At 38.2% G+C, this 20171-nt stretch overlaps 1 protein-coding gene and 1 long non-coding RNA gene across 11 annotated transcripts in view; one reads left to right on the top strand and one right to left on the bottom strand.

Moving 5' to 3' along the window:
• LOC309609923 overlaps window positions 1–20171 on the bottom strand; it is a 477943-nt gene that overhangs the window by 267684 nt on the left and 190088 nt on the right. The gene's annotated exons all lie outside the window — the stretch shown is intronic.
• The window catches only part of ABCC9 (ATP binding cassette subfamily C member 9), a 151897-nt gene that overhangs the window by 102523 nt on the left and 29203 nt on the right, over window positions 1–20171 (top strand). For all 10 annotated transcript variants that reach the window (XM_082351869.1, XM_082351874.1, XM_082351872.1 and 7 more), the window contains 3 exons: window positions 81–238; window positions 3976–4068; window positions 14253–14355. In XM_082351869.1, the coding sequence (XP_082207995.1) occupies window positions 81–238; window positions 3976–4068; window positions 14253–14355 (354 nt within the window). The remainder of the gene's footprint in view (window positions 1–80; window positions 239–3975; window positions 4069–14252; window positions 14356–20171) is intronic.

Here is a 20171-nt window from a genome sequence, read left to right as displayed (position 1 = left end):
TTAAATTAATGATTTGTTGCCTTATAACCGATGTTTTATCTGAGCTAAAACATTTTCCTTTCAAACCACCTTTTTAACAGCATATCCCTCCAACTTTGGAATCTCTAACTCGCTCAACACTGCTCTGCGTGTCTGCCATTGGCATGATTTCTTATGCTACCCCTGTGTTCCTGGTTGCACTTGTGCCTCTTGGGGTCGCCTTTTATTTTATCCAGAAATACTTCCGAGTGGCCTCTAAGTAAGTAAAACAATGCACTATTCATCTTCAAAAGCCCATGTATTTGATTGTGATCCAGATTGGCTGTAACATTTTTCAAGATAAGGTATGGAATTTGGAAATGAAATCTAATTTAACTTGTTGAAACATATCCTGATATTATGTTTCATTTGAAGAGATATTTTCTTTCTGTAATTGGTTATCTGAGCCTTACATTGTTCTGGACTTATATTAACAAGTGGATTGAGCCCAATTTTTCATTCCATTGTCCTTTTTCTGAACATGGCATTGACAGAAAATTTATGAAATCAAATATAGTCCCAAAGGATAAGTGATTTAATATTGTTATATTCCACAAGTGGGGGGAAAAAAAGTGAAATATTTTCAAATGAGTAAAATGCACTCCATAAAAGATTAGTAGAAGTAAAAAGAGGTTAAAGAGATAAATCAGAGTGATAACTATAAAAGTAGAGAATCTTGAATGTCTGGTAGGAGTGCTGTAACTTTAAGAGGTTGGAAATTTTTAGATTGCATCATTTAACACGCCCTTGAATATCCAGCCAAATAAATAAAAGATAGCCATGGATTGTAAATTCTTCTGTTAATATAAGATTTGTCATTTGCTGAGATGTTGAATAATTAAGTGAAATATAGTACCAGTTGTTTTGAAATTTCCAATTTAACTTTGAAGTCCATGCTTTAAATAATACAGTAAATTTTATATTATCGCAGTAATCACTTTATTTCAGCAAACACTTATCAAGCGTTGTGTGTTGTAAATAACTGTGTAAGCCATGTGGCAGAGGAAGAGATCAACATGGCAAGGAACGATTCTCAAGAAACTTACAGTCTCTTGGGAAGATAAAAAATAAGTAAGGTAACCCTTATATGTGGATCAAGTGCTGGAATAGGAAAGCAGATATTGAGTTTATTCAGTAAAATGAAAAGATTTAATAGGACTTGAGTGCAGGGAAAATGAAAAAAATCAGGTAACAAGAAAAGGCAAGATTATAGTTGGGAACCTCTGGATATATCTGCAACATTTCTTAATTAAAAAATATATATATAGTTGTTTCTCCCTCAGGGCTATGAATTAGGATCCTTCAAATGTTATGTTAAATCAAATGCTATGTTAAATCTAGGTATGCGTTTTCATCCCTAGTCTCTTCCCTTTGCTTGTAGCAAATTCAGACCAAAAGGAAGAGGCTAGCCATTAAATTCGCTCTTTCATTTCTTCTGGTATTATTGTTTTGTTTTGTTTTCTGGTATTATTGTTGATGCTGCTTGCTGGAGGGGCAGAAAAGTTCAGATACTTCATTTCTGCTGGCTGTTTCCAAATCTCACTTTGCCTTCTCACCACTGATATTCAACAGTCATGTTTTACTTCAATCTCATACTAATTTGGGCCTGTTTTCACTCCTGGGCATTACAAATTGAGTGCAAAAGCCAGGCAAATATTCTTAGTTCATTACAAATTTGAATTGTGAATTCTGTTCATTATAAGTAAGAATAATCCGTTAACATTGATAGTTAAAATATGCAGGGGATGAATTATTTTTAAAGGATGAACATTGATAATGGATCATAAGCCATTCTTATTTGAAATTCTCTGAAAGTTTGCAAATAGGACCACATGATACTAAATCTCACAGACAAAAAGACCCTTCTAGGTGTTGAGGTTCTGCAGGACTCAGCCATGCTGGAAAGCTCAGGCAGTTTAACAGACTATTTTGTAAACACCAAAGGGAATGAAGGTGGGGCACTAGCTACAGGAAATGCCATGAAATTTTGAATATCTAAAGTCAAAGACCTCATGTGTGGTTAGCTCTGTAAGTAAGCATTTCCTGCTTACAAGAATACAAGATCAAGCGGTACCCTCACCTTTTTGGATCCATAAAGTACAGTCCTATAAGCAGAGTTTCCTCCTTCCTCATTTTTTCCCCTTCATGACAAACCTCAATGTAGTGACCAACTGTTACTTGCGTCAAATTTATAAATAGCAACTTTTCTGTTTAAAAATAGCAGACTCTTTACATTCCTTCATATTCATCCTCCTCCTCCCCTCTCTCTTTCCCTCCCCTCACTGCAGTTTCTGAAGTGAGTAAATCCATTTTAGAAACTTAAAAAAAGAAGACTTTGCGTTTGGTTGTGGGATGACCCAGGCAACCCAGGATGGCCTAAGATTATGTAACAGTTGAAGATTACGTTAACAATGTACTCAGTTCCCTTGACTCTGGCAGGTGAATGTTAGCACTGCTACTCTCATTCCCTCGACCCCAAAGACCCCGAGAAAGACAGAAAAAAGACTGAAAAGAAAAAAGAGGCATGTTTTGAAATGTGTGTATAAATCTTAGCCTATTTTCTAGAAAGTCTAGCTTATGTGATTTAAAAAGTTGTCATGAGTGTGCATCTTTATGGAAAGGGTCCTATTCAGGCATTTGTCCACCAGACATTCATTGAGTGCTTTATATACCTGTAAATATATATTTACACTCAGAGGACCAGTGAATACAAGTTCCATTTAGGCAGGGATTCAATTTCATTGTGGCAGAAGCCAAACTCGTTACCTGTTTCTTCAAATATCTTTATTCTCTGTCCCCCATCCTGGTAAATAATACTGTCATTTTCCAAGGCTGCTGAGTAATTACCAAGTCATATTTGACTCTCCTCTTTTTTCATTTTAGTTTATTTTTTAATTGAAGGATAGTTAATTTACAATGTTGTATTAGTTTCAGGTGTACAGCAAAGTGATTCAGTTATACACACACACACATATATTTATATTCTTTTTCAGATTCTTTTCCATTATAGGTTATTACCAGATATTAAGTATAGTTCCCTGTGCTATACAGTAGGTTCTTGTTCTTTACCTACGTTATATATGGTAGTGGGCATATGTTAATCCCAAACTCCTAATTTATCTCTCCCCCTATCCCCTTTGGAAACCGTAAGTTTGTTTTCTATATCTGTGCGGCTCTCTTCTCTTATTCACTCTGCTACGAGTTGATTGTAGCAGTTTAGAAGGCTACTTCTAGTAGGCTATCTCACAATCTCCCCTTATTTTAAATTTCACCCACATCACAATAATTAAGAACTTTTAAAAATTTTTCTTACATAGACTACCTTTACTCACTGATTCTCTTCCATCCTTTACACTGTCTCCCAAGTTATTTTGCTTTAACCCAGCTCTGATCATTTTATTTCTAGTCCTCAGTGTTTTTTCCCAGACCATCCAGGATCTTCTACATTCTAGCCCTGCGCATTGTTTTTCCAGCCTTTTCCCACTACAACACAAAGGATTCTGGCACCAGCCAGATTGAACTTGCCAGTTATTTAGTCTTCTGTGCTTGCTCTTGTTTGTTCCCTCAGCTGGAATGCACTTCTTCTTGTCTGTTTGGTTGAAGCCCTCCGCATGCTTAAGATTTGGCCTAAATCTCCACCTGCTCAAAGAAAATATTTCCCATTTCCTACATATAAATTAATTGCTCATTCCTCTGTGTCCCCATAACAGTTTACTTTAGCTGCGATACAAAGCTGATATTTTTGTACAACACATAATATTCAGCCTGGACCCGTATTTATTATACGTACTTATCTTTCTCTTCCTCTTTAGATTGTAAGCTGTTGAAGTTCTTGTTAATTGAGTGCTAGAGGAAAATCGTTGCGATGACAAATAATAACCTTAATTTAGAATGAATGCAGTAGTCTTTGAGTCTGAAGAAGTGCGAGGTTTATTTTTGCACTTGTCTCTGTCCTAGGGATCTCCAGGAACTTGATGATACTACCCAGCTCCCTCTGCTTTGCCACTTCTCAGAAACCGCTGAAGGACTCACCACTATTCGGGCATTTAGGTGAGTAAACATGTTTTCCTTTTGTTGATTAGGCAGTTACATCATCAACAAATATTTACCTACATATAACTGATCATTGCTCCCGTTTTTGGATGCCTGCTGTGTGCGTGGCCGTGTTCTAAACTAGTAGTAAGAAAAACGTGGCAGTAAATGATCACAGAGTTTAATCTTTTGAAATTTTAGTAAGAATAAAGAAAGAATTAAGCGCCATGTTGGAACGATACTAGCTGTGGGATTTAGACCAGGCTTTTAAATTCCTTAGCCCCATCTCTGAAATGGGGAAATCAGTTTCGCTTCTTAGGCTTGTTGGACTAATTGATATAATGCGTGTAAACATTAACCACAGTGGTTAGCAGAAAAGCACCCAACATAGAAGTTAAAATAAATGTATTAATAATAATACTAAAAGAAATATTATTACACCAAAGTTATTTTAGGATTTAATCAGTTTTCTTGAATGTTGGTAAACAGAGTAATATCCCAAGCTTTTCATCAAGAGTGTTTGCTTAATACACAAAGAATTACCTGACCCTGTTTTCCCTGTTCAGGTAAAATCAGAAGAGAAGGTGGCATCATTGAATGTTTCATTTACTCTAGAAAATCAGCATCTTAAAGTATTATATCTTTCTGCAGTGCTAAATGCAAACATGTATTGATTTCTTTTTTAAAAATAATTAACTTTTTTATACAGCAGGTTCTTATTAGTTATCCATTTTATACATATTAGTGTATGTATGTCAATCCCAATCTCCCAGTTCATCCCACCACCACCCCCCACCCCGCTTTCCCCCCTTGGTGTCCATACATTTGTTCTCTACATCTGTGTCTCTATTTCTGCCTTGCAAACCAGTTCATCTGTATCATTTTTCTAGATTCCACATATATGCGTTAGTATACGATATTTGTTTTTCTCTTTCTGACTTACTTCACTCTGTATGACAGTCTCTAGATCCATCCACGTATCTACAAATGACCCAATTGCATTCTTTTTTATGTCTGAGTAGTATTCCATTGTATATATGTACCTCATCTCCTTTATCCATTTGTCTGTTGATGGGCATTTAGGTTACTTCCATGACCTGGCTATTGTAAATAGTGCTGCAGTGAACATTGGGGTGCATGTGTCTTTTTGAATTATGGTTTCCTCTGAGTATATGCCCAGTAGTGGGATTGCTGGGTCGTATGGTAGTTCTATTTTTAGTTTTTTAAGGAAGCTCCGTACTGTTCTCCATAGTGGCTGTATCAATTTACATTCCCACCAACAATGCAAGAGGGTTCCCTTTTCTTCACACCCTCTCCAGCATTTGTTGTTTGTAGATTTTCTGATGATGCCCATTCTAACCAATGTGAGGGGATACCTCATTGTAGTTTTGATTTGCATTTCTCTAATGATAAGTGATGTTGAGCATCTCTTCATGTGCCTCTTGGCCATCTGTATGTCTTCTTTAGAGAAATGTCTATATAGGTCTTCTGCCTGTTTTTTGATTGGGTTGTTTGTTTTTTTCATGTTGAGCTACATGAGTTGTTCATATATTTGCAGATTAATCCTTTGTCCATTGATTCATTTGCAAATATTTTCTCCTATTCTGAGGGTTGTCTTTTCGTCTTGTTTATGGTTTCCTTTCCTGTGCAAAAGCTTTTAAGTTCCATTAGGTCCCATTTGTTTATTTTTGTTTTTATTTCCATTACTCTAGGAGGTGAGTCAAAAAAGATATTACTGTGATTTATGTCAGAGTGTTCTTCCTATGTTTTCCTCTAACGGTTTTATAGTGTCTGGTCTTACATTTAGGTCTTTAATCCATTTTGAGTTTATTTCTGTGTATAGTGTTAGGGAGAGTTCTAATTTCATTCTTCTACATGTAGCTGTCCAGTTTTCTCAGCACCACTTATTGAAGAGACTGTCTTTTCTCTATTGTATATCCTTGCCTCCTTCGTCATAGATTAGTTGACCATAGGTGCATAGGTTTATCTCTGGGTTTTCTATCCTGTTCCATTGATCCATGTTTCTGTTTTAGTGCCAGCACCATATTGTCTTGATTACTATAGCTTTGTAGTATAGTCTGAAGTCAGGCAGTCTGATTCCTCCAACACTGTTGTTTTCCCTCAAGATAGCTTTGGCTCTTCAGGGTCTCTTATGTCTCCATACAAATTTTAAGATTTTTTGTTCTAGTTCTGTAAAAAATGCCATTGGTAATTTGATAGGGATTGCATTGAATCTGTAGATTGCTTTGGGTAGTATAGTCATTTTCATCAAGAACATGGTGTAGCTCTCCATCTGTTTGTGTCATCTTTGATTTCTTTCATCAGTGACTTATAGTTTTCGGAGTACAGGTCTTTTACCTCCTTGGGTAGGTTTATTCCTAGGTATTTTATTCTTTTTGTTGCAGTGGTGAATGGGAATGCTTCCTTAATTTCTCTTTCTAATCTTTCATTGTTGGTGTATAAGAATGAAAGAGATTTCTGTGCATTAATATTGTATCCTGCAACTTTACCAATTTCATTGATTAGCTCTAGTAGTTTTCTCGTGGCATCTTTAGCATTCTCTATGTATAGTATCATGTCATATGCAAACAGTTACAGTTTTACTTCTTCTTTTCCAATTTGTATTCCTTTTATTTCTTTTTCTTCTCTGAATGCCATGGCTAGGACTTCCAAAACTATGTTGAATAATAGTGGCAAGAGTGGACATCCTTGTCTTGTTCCTGATCTTAGAGGAAATGCTTTCAGTTTTTCACCATTGAGGGTGATGTTTGCTGTGTGTTTGTGGTATATGGCCTTTATATGTTGAGATAGGTTCCCTCTCTGCCCACTTTCTGGAGAGTTTTTATCATAGATGAGTGTCGAATTTTGTCGAAAGCTTTTTCTGCATCTACTGAGATGATCATATGGTTTTTCTTCTTCAGTTGTTAATATGGTGTATCACATTGACTGATTTGCATATATTGAAGAATCCTTGCATCCCTGGAATAAATCCCACTTGATCGTGGTGTATGATCCTTTTAATGTGTTGTTGGACTCTGTTTGCTAATATTTTGTTGAGGATTTTTGCATCTATATTCATCAGTGATATTGGTCTGTAATTTTCTTTTTTGGAAGAGCTTGAGAAGGATGGGTGTTACCTCTTCTCTAAATGTTTGATTGAATTCACCTGTGAAGCCATCTGGTCCTGGACGTTTGTTTGTTGGCAAATTTAATCGCAGTTTCAATTTCATTACTTGTGATCTGTCTGTTCATATTTTCCATTTCTTCCTGGTTCAGTCTTAGAAGGTTATACCTTTCTACGAATTTGTCCATTTCTTCCAGGTTGTTCATTTTATTGGCATAGATAGAGTTACTTGTAGTAGTCTCTTATGATGCTTTGTATTTCTGCAGTGTCCATTATAACTTCTCCTTTTTCTTTTGTAATTTTTTTGATTTGAGTCCTCTCACTCTTTTTCTTGATGAGTCTGGCTAAATAAAGGTTTATCAGTTTTGTTTATCTTCTCAAAGAACCAGCTTTTTGTTTTATTGATCTTTGCTATTGTTTCCTTCATTTGTTTTTCATTTATTTCTGGTCTGATCTTTATGATTTCTTTCCTTCTGCTAACTTTGGGTTTTGTTTGTTCTTCTTTCTTTAATTCCTTTAGGTTTAAGGTTAGATTGTTCATTTGAGTTGTTTCTTAAGGTAGGATTGTATTGCTATAAACTTCCTGCTTAGAACTGCTTTTGCTGCATCCCATAGGTTTCACATCATCGTGTTTTCATTGTCATTTGTCTCTAGGTATTTTTTGATTTCCTCTTTGATTTCTTCAATGATTTCTTGGTCATTGAGTAGCGCATTGTTTAGCCTCCATGTGTTTGTGTTTTTTACTTTTGGTCATTGAGTAGCGCATTGTTTAGCCTCCATGTGTTTGTGTTTTTTACTTTTTTTCCCCTGTAATTTATTTCTAATCTCATAGCGCTGTGGTTGGAAAAGATGCTTGATATGTTTTCAATTTTCTTAAATTTACCGAGGCTTAATTTGTGACCCAAGATGTGATCTACCCTGGAGAATGTTCCATGTGCACTTGAGAAGGAAGTGTAATCTGCTGTTTTCCAATGGAATGTCCTCTAAATATCAGTTAAATCTATCTGGTCTGTTGTATCATTTAAAGCTTCTGTTTCCTTATTAATTTTCTGTTTGGATGATCTGTCCATTGGTGTAAGTGAGGTGTTAAAGTCCCCCACTATTATTGTGTTACTCTAGATTTCCTCTTTTATAGCAGTTAGCATTTGCCTTATGTATTGAGGTGCTCCTCTGTTAGGTGCATATATATTTACAATTGTTATATCTTCTTCTTGGATTTATCCCTTGATCATTATGTAGTGTCCTTTCTTGTCTCTTGTAACATTCTTTATTTTAAAGTCAATTTTATCTGATATGATTAATGCTATTCCAGCTTTCTTTTGATTTCCATTTGCATGGAATATGTTTTTCCATCCCCTCACTTTCAGTCTGTATGTGTCCCTAGGTCTGAAGTGGGTCTCTTGTAGACAGCATATAGATGGATCTTGTTTTTGTATGCATTCAGCGAGCCTGTGTCTTTTGGTTGGAACATTTAATCCATTCACATTTAAGGTAATTATCAATATGTATGTTCCTAGTACCATTTTCTTAATTGTTTTGGGTTTGTTTTTGTAGGTCCTTTTCTTCTCTTGTGTTTCCCACTTAGAGAAGTTCCTTTAGCATTTGTTGTAGAGCTGGTTTGGTGGTGCTGAATTCTGTTAGCTTTTGCCTGTCTGTAAAGCTTTTGATTTCTCTGTTGAATCTGAATGAGATCCTTGCCAGATAGAGTAATCTTGGTTGTGGGTACTTCCCTTTCATCACTTTAAAAATCTTGTGCCACTCCCTTCTGGCTTGTAGAATTTCTTCAGAAAAATCAGCTGTTAACCTTATGGGAGTTCCCTTGTATGTTATTTGTCATTTTTCCTTTGTTGCTTTTAATAATTTTTCTTTGTCTTTAATTTTTGTCAGTTTGATTACTGTGTGTCTCGGCGTGTTTCTCCTTGGGTTTATTCTGCCTGGGACTCTCTGTGCTTCCTGAGCTTGAGTGGCTATTTCCTTTCCCATGTTAGAGTAGTTTTCAACTATAATCTCTTCAAATATTTTCTCGGGTCCTTTCTCTCTCTCTTCTCCTTCTGGGACCTCTATAATGCAAATGTTGGTGCATTTAATATTGTCCCAGAGGTCTCCTAGGCTGTCTTCATTTCTTTTCATTCTTTGTTCCACAGCAGTGAATTCCACCAGTCTGTCTTTCAGGTCACTTATCCGTTCTTCTGCCTCAGTTATTCTGCTATTGATTCCTTCTAGTGTATTTTTCATTTCAGTTATTGTATTGTTCATCTCTGTTTGTTTGTTCTTTAATTCTTCTAGGTGTTTGTTAAACATTTCTTGCATCTTCTCGATCTTTGCCTCCATTCTTTTCCGAGGTCCTGGATCACCTTCACTATCATTATTCTGAATTCTTTTTCTGGAAGGTTGCCTACCTCCACTTCATTTAGTTGTTTCTCTGGGTTTTTATCTTGTTCCTTCATCTGGTACATAGTCCTCTGCCTTTTCATTTTGTCTATCTTTCTGTGAATGTGATTTTCATTCCACAGGCTGCAGGATTGTAGTTCTTCTTGCTTCTATTGTCTGCCCTCTGGTGGATGAGGCTATCTGAGAGGCTTGTGCAAGCTTCCTGATGGAAGGGACTGGTGGTGGGTAGAGCTGGGTGTTGCTCTGGTGGGCAGAGCTCAGTAAAACTTTAATCTGCTTGTCTGCTGATGGGTGGGGCTGAGTTCCCTCCCTGTTCGTTGTTTGGCCTGAGGCAACCCAGCAATGGAGGCTACAGGCTCTTTGGTGGGGCTAATGGCGGACTCTGGGAGGGCTCATGCCAAGGAGTACTTCCCAGAACTTATGCTGCCAGTGTCCCTGTCCCCATGGTGAGCCACAGCCACCCCCCGCCTCTGCAGGAGACCCTCCAACACTAACTGGTAGGTCTGGTTCAGTCTTCTATGGGATCACTGCTCCTTCCCCCCGGGTCCTGATGCGCACCCTACTTTGTGTGTGCCCTCCAAGATTGGAGTCGCTGTTTCCCCCAGTCCTGTCAAAGTCCTGCAGTCAAATCCTGCTAGCCTTCAAAGTCTGATTCTCTGGGAATTCTTCCTCCCGTTGCTGGACCCCCAGGTTGGGAGGCCTGATGTGGGGCTCAGAACCTTCACTCCAGTGGGTGGACTTCTGTGGTATAAGTGTTCTCCAGTTTGTGAGTCACCCACCCAGCGGTTATGGCACTTGATTTTATTGTGATTGCACCCCTCCTACCATCTCATTGCAGCTTCTCCTTTGTCTTTGGATATGAGGTATCTCTTTCGGTGAGTTCCAGTGTCTTCCTTTAGATGATTGTTCAGCAGTTAGTTGTGATCTGTATTGATTTCAATTAGAGATTTTTCTAACCTAAGAAATATTTGTATTACACATATGTATATATATACATATAACTGAGGCAAAAAGTAGAATATAAAGATACAGCCACCATCTACAACATGCATCACAGAATTTCTACATAAATCTACCTAGGTTTCATTGTGAAGCATTTATACTTTCCACAGTGGTGTGTTTTCCCATCAGAATGTGCAGTGCCTCTTATTGGAGATAGTAAAACCATTTATTGACTTTGAATGTAGATATTAAGATAAGATTTATGTTCTAATAGTAGCCAGCAATGCCCAGTGGTACTCATAAGTACACCATATTAAAAATTACATTTTTCACCAAACAAGTCCTTTCAAGTTAATTTATTTGAGTTTTGAACACATGCTAGGTGCTACTCTTGCTGCGGATATAGAAAGACTCCAAAGACATGGCCTTTTGTTTCTAACCAAGATAAATACCACAGAGAAAATGGATGGGATAACATGGCAGGTGGGGGACAATCAGTGACCGGATTCAGGCAAGCTGGTTGGTGGAAGAGTTGATGGGTTCAACAGAAAACAACCTCTATTTTCTTCGTGAAGAACAAGGTCAGGTCATTTTCCGAGAGTGCTGAGGACTGGAATCACGTAAAGCATCTTGAAGGAAATGATGATTTAGCATGAAAGAGAAACTTGATCAAAAGTCAAGGTTTAGTTTTTTCACTTACCTTCTTCACCAGACACATGAGCAGAATTTGGCTTGACTATTTCTAATTTTACATCAGGAAAATTCTAGAGAGCTATAAGAAAGACAAACTATTACATGACACCTAAGACGTGAATGATGATTGGAAGACACGAAAGACAACCCAACTTTTATGTAGCAGTACATGCATCAGACTCATCCAGATTTAGATCTTCCAGGGTTCATTTTTAAAGTAAATATAACGTACCACCAATATCAGCACTTTTAAACCAAAGGAAGTTTTACAATGTGGGGAAGATTTTGCTACCATGAAAAAAATTATAGAATCTTTACATTTGGTAACTTGTGGTTAAGAATCAAATACATTCTTTTCCATTATTTCTTCCTTACTTTCAGGCTAGTAAGAGTCCCCAGAGTCCTCAGTGCTTTGGAAAGTTCGTATTTACTGATTAGGCTGCTTTCCTCCCCTGCGTTCAGGGTTCGTGGTGTACTCACAGGCAGCCGTGAACTCCCTCAAGTAGTTTACCACCAAAGGATCACAGTTAAATTAGACTGAGATTTCAGTGACCTTTCCTGATTTTTTTTTTTGGTCTGACAGAATAAAGGTCTAAGAATGTTCAAAAGATGAGCTGGATGTGGATGAAAAGATACAGACTGAGTGTGTCAAAGTTTCCATTAGGAAAACAGAAGGGTTCTTGCCAAATAGAAACACACAGAAAGAATGTTCGCTGCATTTCCACCCCTCCCCTTTCACTGCTGCTTCAGATTGTTGCCAACTCCATTTACAAACTCTTTAAGAGTATATCTGCAGCAATATCCCCAAACTAAAGGAAGAGTGAGAAGAGCCCCAGACAAAGCACTTTGTCACAGTGAAGTGTTTGATGTTCATCTCAAATGGAGTCCACAGGCTTTGGTCCAAACGCCCCCCCACCCCCCACCCCCAATCTCTCCATCACCACAGCCCTCTAGGGAGAAGACCCTGTCTCCTACAGCCCCTGAACATGTTGAGTTTTCTCATTTCTGTTCCTTTGCTCGTGTTGTTCCTGGTACCTCCAGTGCTTTGTCCCCCCTTGTTCACCTGAAAAATTCAGCCCATTTCTTAAAACCTCACTCAGACCATCTTCCTAGTCCTTTGTGAAACTTACTTAATCCATCTTTCCCCACCCTCCACCCCATTCCCCTGCCATTCTGATCCTCTGATCAGTCCAAATCATCGCCTTCCTTTATGTTCATGTAGCATTTTGCGCATAGGGCCGTTATGATTGGCTTCTGTGTTGTGCCTTCCTTACTTGTTCATACCATGCTTCCCTCCTTCACTAAACAATGGGCTCCTCTAGGGCAGAGGTCGTGTCTTATTCGGACATATATATTCTAATGTCTCTCTCACTTAGTGCTCGTGCTTGATGAATGTTTCTGAATGAGTGGGTGAAAATCCACCTAACAATGCAAATACAGAATTGGATATATCTGTTTACAGTTGAAATCCACTATCTCAGTAAATCCTATAACCCTATGAGTCATCCTACCTTAATTATTCACTCTGTCCATCTCTAAAAGGGTCATCACCAGGGTAGTCCTGTTTCTCTGTCTGCTTAGTCCCGCCTCAGTGCGTTGCTATTCAGCGCAGGTCCTCCTGTGCATGGCATTTGGGTCAAGGCTACATAACTCAAAGTGAGGTAATTATTTGGCTCTGATTGCTGTATCCTTTGATTAGTGTAGCTCAGATGTTGCTGTCTGACTCAATTATCTGATTTTTCTGCTTTGGCATATTGGAATGATCAGATTGATTGGATAAACATCAAGTATCTGCTTTATATTGGCCTGTATGGACGGCTTCACGGGCCAAGTGAACACCCCACCCTGGACTTCTTCATTTTTGACATAGTGATTGTTTATTATAAACTTTTGCAAATTGATTTGAAGATGTGGGGGGACTTGGAGCAGTCTCTTATCAAATAGGAATTACCACCGGGCTGTCAGATGAAATTTGGCTGCTCCTTGCAAACATAATACATAGACAGGAGGTCTGTGTAAGATAAGCCATGACCACAGAAAATTGAACAAACCTTTGGCATTTCCTCCAGCCTTCAAACTAGTTATTTTGGTTATCTGATCCAGCTTTCCATTGTTTCTGTTACTGAGGGAAAATAATTGAAAAATAAAAAGAGGCTATTTTTGCGACGTAGAAAAGATTTATCACCATGTAACATGAGTTTCTTGGAGAAGTAGCTCACATGTTCGAATGGATGAAGTTTTTATTAGAAGTTTCCTTTATAACACAGGTTACACAGAATTTGGTCTGATTACGTTAATCCCCTAGAATGAACTTAATTTGGCCAAGAATCAGTATCTAAACTGTATGTGTCATAGACCCTTGTAAGCACCACACACCAAGAGTTTCTTTCATGTAATGACCATTCTTACAAATAGTTTGGAACTTTGAGAGTATGTGATATCTTGCTTAACAAGGACATCTGTCATTTCCAAGGACCCCCATCCTCCACTTCTTGCCGCTTCATTTTCCTTCTTTGAGTCCCAGAAACACTGAGCAAAAAGAAAAATTTTAAAGTATATATTTGCCTGTTACAAATGCATATTTTCCTGTCTTCCCTGAGTCCCTTCTAGTACCTTCCACCCAACTCCAACCATGCCATGTTGAAAAGTAAAATACATGCAATAAAAAGTAGGTGGAGTATATTGCATATCTGTACAACTTCTTCTGGTTTTTGTAGGGCACTTGCGACATAGACCATGCCTTGTTTTCATGGCTACCATCATTATGTGGAAATTTATGAAACAATCTTTAATAGGACTTTGTCATTGGAAAGATTCCTTTCCATAGCAGGGGTTGAGAAAGGAAGGAAACACTGCACCACACCGTCTCTCAGTAAGGGTGCAGGAGAGCAGTAGCAGCTGGCCTTTATTTGCAAGTAGGAGTCCATTTACGAGTCATTCCATCCCATCAGTTTGTCACCGTGTTGAGTAAATAGTGTAGTAGGAAGTGTGACTGTTTTTTATTATTTCTCCTGTTGTGTAGCTAACATCATAATATTTTTGTTTTCTGCAGGCATGAAACCAGATTTAAGCAACGAATGCTGGAACTGACAGACACGAACAACATTGCCTACTTATTTCTCTCAGCTGCCAACAGATGGCTAGAGGTCAGAACGGTACGTTCATTTCATGATTTTGAAATGGAAACCACACAGAAAAGAGGCCTGATGCAAAGAGGAAGACAGTTGTAAAAATTAGGCTTCCACTGAGATTCAGCACGCGCTTTGCATTTTCTGAACTTTAAAATAGCTCAGGTTTGTTTATGTTACGGATGAAATTTGTCATAATGTTTTTAGCTAATGGCAAGACAAACAGCCCCAAATGCAAAAATTCATTTTGTGTTCATTAGTCGCTAGATTATATAAGTTAATGGAATAGCAAATATTTGTATAACTTCAGTTTTTTTTTTTCAAAAGAGCACATTTGACAAGTGAACAGATGTACTCATTTACTCCACTGAGCTGGACCAACCTGGAAGAGATGGCGACTTTCTCTCTTTTAAGCCCCTGGAAGATCTTGTTAGCCCAAAATGTAAAAAATTGCGATTAATCATCTGTTGCCTTCTTCTGCCCTATATAAAGTAGAAGAATGGGCACAAGCTTTGGCATCGTACAGACTTGGTCTAGCAAGTTAATGAATTTATCCAAGTCCCAGTTTGTCATTTGTAAAATAGGAGTAAGAATGTTACCTCATGGGAGTGTTAGGATTAAAAATAATAATATAAATCCCCTAGCTCACTGATTGGCAAGTGCTCTCAACAAATGTCTTTTGAATGGGTGGATGGATGGATGAATAAATGAATTGAAACAGTACCTGCCCTGGTAAGTGGTTAATAAGCCAACAGTTGGGGTATGAATGAAGTAGGACACAGGTGAGACCCAAGTTCCAGAGGGAAGGGGATGTTGTTTGCAGACTGGTCTGCATAATCTGCAGTATGAATAGGACACTTCGGCAGTAATGATGAGTTGACCATCATCTTTTTTACAAAAATAATTATCCATCAGTTTGTGAAAAGGAAAAGGAGGTTTACCCATGCTATTGTAACAACCTCACTTCCACTGATTAATCACCCCTACCATATGCACGCTTTCTTTCAAAACTCAATGGACCAGAGAGGGCAGATGGTAATGGGAATTTGATAAAGTTGAAATGAAGGAGCCCATATTAAAATCTGAGTTGTTGACGGATGGATACAGATTGGTAGGGAATCTTGGATCCCCCTGTGAGCTGTAGTTGCCATGATTTCTCACTAGTTTACAGAGATTCTCTACCACTGTATTAGTTATTGTGTAAAAATTATCCAGCAACATAACACAATTATATTTCGCAAATTTTAGGTAGGAAATTTCTTATGGGTTGCTGTGGGGATTGGGAGGGGGCAGGGCAGATTCTCCTGAATTATCTATAACTAGCATAAAGGCAGGTGAAGTGTTTAGGACTTAGAACCAAAATATTATTCCTAGATCTTACCCAGACCCTAATTCCTTGCTTTAAGCTTCTGTTTGTTTGTTTAAATCTGTTTTCTCCAAGGAAAAGAAATCATATCTGATAACAGAACTAATGATGAAATAGCTTCATCAAAGAATGTCCTAAAATCACAGGGAGAAAATATCAGTAGTTACCTTTGTATTTGATTTTCCTGAAGTTGAAGATCAAGTATGTCTTTTAGGGGCAAGTGTGTTTGCTTTGGACTTGAGGTGAGTGTCTGACCTGACTCCAGCTTCTACTCTTTAGCACTTCCTACTGTCAGGTTAATGGACAAATGTTTAACAAGAATCTTCAAGCAAACCATATGTTCTGCTCTCATAGCCAGAAGACAAGATATTAGAGCCTTCAGACTGCCAAGAAAGGGAAGGTCAGGAAAAATTCAGTGAGGAACAGCAGCCAGATTCAGAATGCGTTAGTTTAGCTTGACTCACACCCAGCTACTTAAACGCCCCCCCCCCCATTAAAGGCAGCTGGACTTACTTGAATATAAAAGAATTCTAGTTCCACCTGCAGAAGTCTAAAAAAAATACTGATATGTGAAAAAGGAAGGGTGGAATCTGCCATTCATTCTGTTACCTTATAACACATTTGTTTTTTGTCTTTCCTTTGTTTTCTGTGTATTATACTCTTTCCACGATTTGCTATCTAGCCTTACCAGATCGCTCCCTTAAAAACCAACACAAAAAAATTAAAGAATCCTTTGCTTCTATTTCTGATTAGTAAATATGAAATTTGGTAAGAAACTTGTTGATTTACTGCAACATTCCAGGCATATCTGCTGATAGAAGTCAAGGTCCAAAGTCCTTTGTGGATGATTTGTCTCTTTCATCTATTGTATTTATGTATCGGTAAGTTTATGTGGGTATACACACAACACACACACACACACACACACACACACACACACACACACACACATACACACATGCTTCTAGACAATCCCAGAGATCCAACTTAAAACCAGTCAGATTTATTCTCTTTCTGTTCTTTGGGTATACCGAAAGTTTTTATTAGAATCAGAATATTTAGAATATTAGAATATTTACTTGAATATAAATGCTATAATCCAAGAACATATTCCACAGTAGGGGTGCTGAATGAATAAAGTAAAATAAAATGAATAAAAATAATGAATAAAAAATTTTAAAAATGAGTAAACTCCAATAAGGAAATAACCTTTCTCCCAATCATATACATGTAAATGACCTCATTACTACTATGCTTCTGTGGATGTGTCTGCATCACTGGAGATAAAATTTCCATTTGAATGAAATGGATCTTGTGTCAAAAATATGAGACATATGAACATTGAGAAACAGGACCTTGGAGACTGGGGTGTGAAATGTTCTCCGAACCCCACAGCTGGACATACTCTGCCTTGTAAGTCATTTACAAAAAATAAGTAATGAAAACTTCTATTTGGCCCAGTGACTCTGTGTGCATGGACCTTATCTACAGTATCAACACAGCCCCCTCCATTCCCTATTCTCTGATATATTACTCAGCAAATTAACAAAAATATCTGCTGTAGCAAATATTCTTGGAGCTCCCATAGCAGAAGCACAGTTAAACCGTACCAGGAGGGGGGCAGCATTGGGCATAACTCAGAAGACGCCAGCAGATTTCCTGATGCAGATCTGGGGAGTTCACCAACTCTAATTCATGGACTCATGACCCAAGTGGAGAGAAAGAGGAGAAAACTTATCATAGTTTTCTGTGGCTGTTTTTCTCTTCCCTTTCTCTTCATTCTCAATTTTAGCTTTCCGGAGCAATGTCACTGAATTCTGTGGACAATCTCCAGGAGAAGGAAGGGAAACTAGAGTAAAAGCACCTTTTTTAAATTCAGGAAAATCCCTGAGCCCCATCCAATTTTTTTTATTACCTATTAAAAAAAAAAAAAAAAAATATATATATATATATATATATATTTACATATGGCTCTTGTTTCTTTTCCTGGTCATGTTAGGCAAGTGTTAAGACAATTACAAGTTATTCCCTTTCTCTGGCTGAACAGTGTTCCCTATGGATGATGTAGCCCTGCCCACCATGTTCATTTCATACTTATTCTGAATTGGGAAAAAAATAAAGTTCACAACACACTCCAATTAAAAAGGACAAGAATCTAAAAGAATAAAATAGTTTGGCTGGTAGAAAGTAGACAGACTGTGACCACCCAGGTTACTTTGGCAGTGCAGGGCAGTGTTTCTCCTCTGGGTGCCAAGTGAAGTGGGCCACAGTCACGTGCAGTGTGTCACGACAGCCTAACCTTTGAATGCTGCTTATGTTCTTTTGTTCAGCACAGCGTTTTCTCTTCATCCCTCTGAACTAAACAATTCCAGTTCTTTGGCATCGGTGTTTCCATTTGCGAAAATTGTGTAACTCTATCTAAAGGGTGTCTTTCCAAGGCTTTGTCTTGCTGTGTATGGTGAAAGGATAAAAGAAAACTCACATCAAGAAGCCAAAAAAAAGTCTTTAGAATCAACAGGCTAAAGTGAAAGTAGTCTTCAGGGTGAGCTTGCATGAGAGTCTCTTTTGTGAAACAGCACAGAGCTTTTTTGTATGTTCATAACTCCATTATAGACAGGTGTGCGTTGATCTTGTTATGTGAAGACCCAGACACTCAGTGGAACCATAGACGTGGACTTCTGAGGGCTATGTGAAGGAGAAAGATAGTGTTGCTGATAACTATTTACAAGGGTGTCGTATGGAAAATTACAGTTTTTACTATAATCCCACATATAGACAGAGAAATTATTGAATCACTAAAAATCTGACAAGAGGCTTCTCTTTTGACATAGGAATCAAAGGCTTCCCTTCTGGAGGGGAGTGTTGAACTCACAAACTCAATGGAAATTATAATTTATCACTATACTTATAAAAATATCCTGCTGTTGGGCCCTCTCTGAGAATGGTCATTCACATATGTAGTAGCTTCTATTTCCTAAGTAGAATCTCTCATTCCATTGTAGCATTTTGACTGAAGGTGTTTTTCATTGAATTGATTGGGTAGGATGTAGAAGGCCTTAGCAGAAGAATTTGTGCTTCTAGTGATCCCTAAGTGTTTACTCTCCTGTGTGTGAGTTATTCAGACCATCTGCTTCTCCTTTCTTAACTTATTGCCTTTAAGCCATTTTGTTGTTCACATGTTTGCAATGGAAAGGAAAGAAGGTGTGGAAAGGTAGAGTCACTTTATAATTCATTAAACTTGTTGTTTAATGGTAAAGGAAGTGGAAAACTGGGAGCTAACATAAGCTCTATCAATTTCACACGTCTGTTACTCTTGTTGTATTTGAAAGGAAGTGATTGGAATTTAGTGGTTTTGCTATGAGATTTCTTGATAAACGTTATGCGCAAAGGAGCTTCCTCTCTTATGCAGATTGAGGTAAAATTCTGATGGGCTAAAGAGTAAATGCGCTATGAACATGAGAACAAATAAGCAAATAAGATCATTTCAGATAGCTCGAAGTGTGAGGAGGAAAACAAAGCAGGACAGTGGGATAGAGAACACTCCAGGGCTGGGGGTGGGATCAGGAAGGGAAGGTCTCTCCAAAGAGGTGTATTTAAGAATTGACTCCTAAATGATGAGCAGTAGCCTGGTGTCTGGGACCTCTGGGAAGCATTTCAGGCAGAGTCAGTGGCAGAAACAAAGTTGGTATGTTCCCAATGTTACTGACCCAGGTCCTTGGAATCTTTAATTAATAGAAATTGATAAGAAGCCAGAGGAGAAATTTAGTCAAGGTTTTACTGGGACTCGTCCTACAGCACAAGGGAGTGAAAATAAGTAACAGCTGTGCTTGCTCACTTCCCGAGGAAGTGACAAGCTGATTCCTTAAATGGGATGAGGGTGAGGGAGGATCGGTGGGCTGGGGAGGAGGCGTGGCTTACGTGGTCTGCCCACCCCTTTGGGAGATTCATTTGTTCAGGTGCAAGCACTGCAGTAAAGGGTCCTAGGTCCCAGGTCCCAGCTTATCTCACCAAGGACAGGAAGACCAACATAGTTGGAGCAGGGTGAAGGAGCAGGAAAGGAATCTCAAATAAGGTCAGAGGAGGCAGGGTCTAGAATCCAGACTTTACATCATATAAGGCTTTGTAATTCATCAGAGTCTGAATTTATTATAAGTGCGATAGGAAGGCATTGATAATTCTAAATAGGGAAGTTATATATACTTTTAAAAGAATATATGAATGAATGGATAGATGGATGAGTGAATGAGGCTCTTCTTTCCAATGAGGTCAGCTGAGAGGAAGCGGAGAACAGAAATTAGTAAAAACATACCCTGCTTCAAACCCTTAAAGTGTATGTTGCCTACAGAAATTTCTCAGACGCCGACTGGCGTATTTCTTTATATCAAGCTGGGAGCATCTTGCTGGAAATATCTCCTGGTGCTAACTTACTTTCTGAAACTTATCACACAAACACTTTATGAGTCTTTTTAGAAAAGAT

Source organism: Balaenoptera borealis, assembly GCF_965194805.1.
Source record: "Balaenoptera borealis genome assembly, chromosome: 13".
NCBI lineage: Eukaryota > Metazoa > Chordata > Mammalia > Artiodactyla > Balaenopteridae > Balaenoptera > Balaenoptera borealis.
This window is presented reverse-complemented; position numbering and strand designations above follow the sequence as displayed.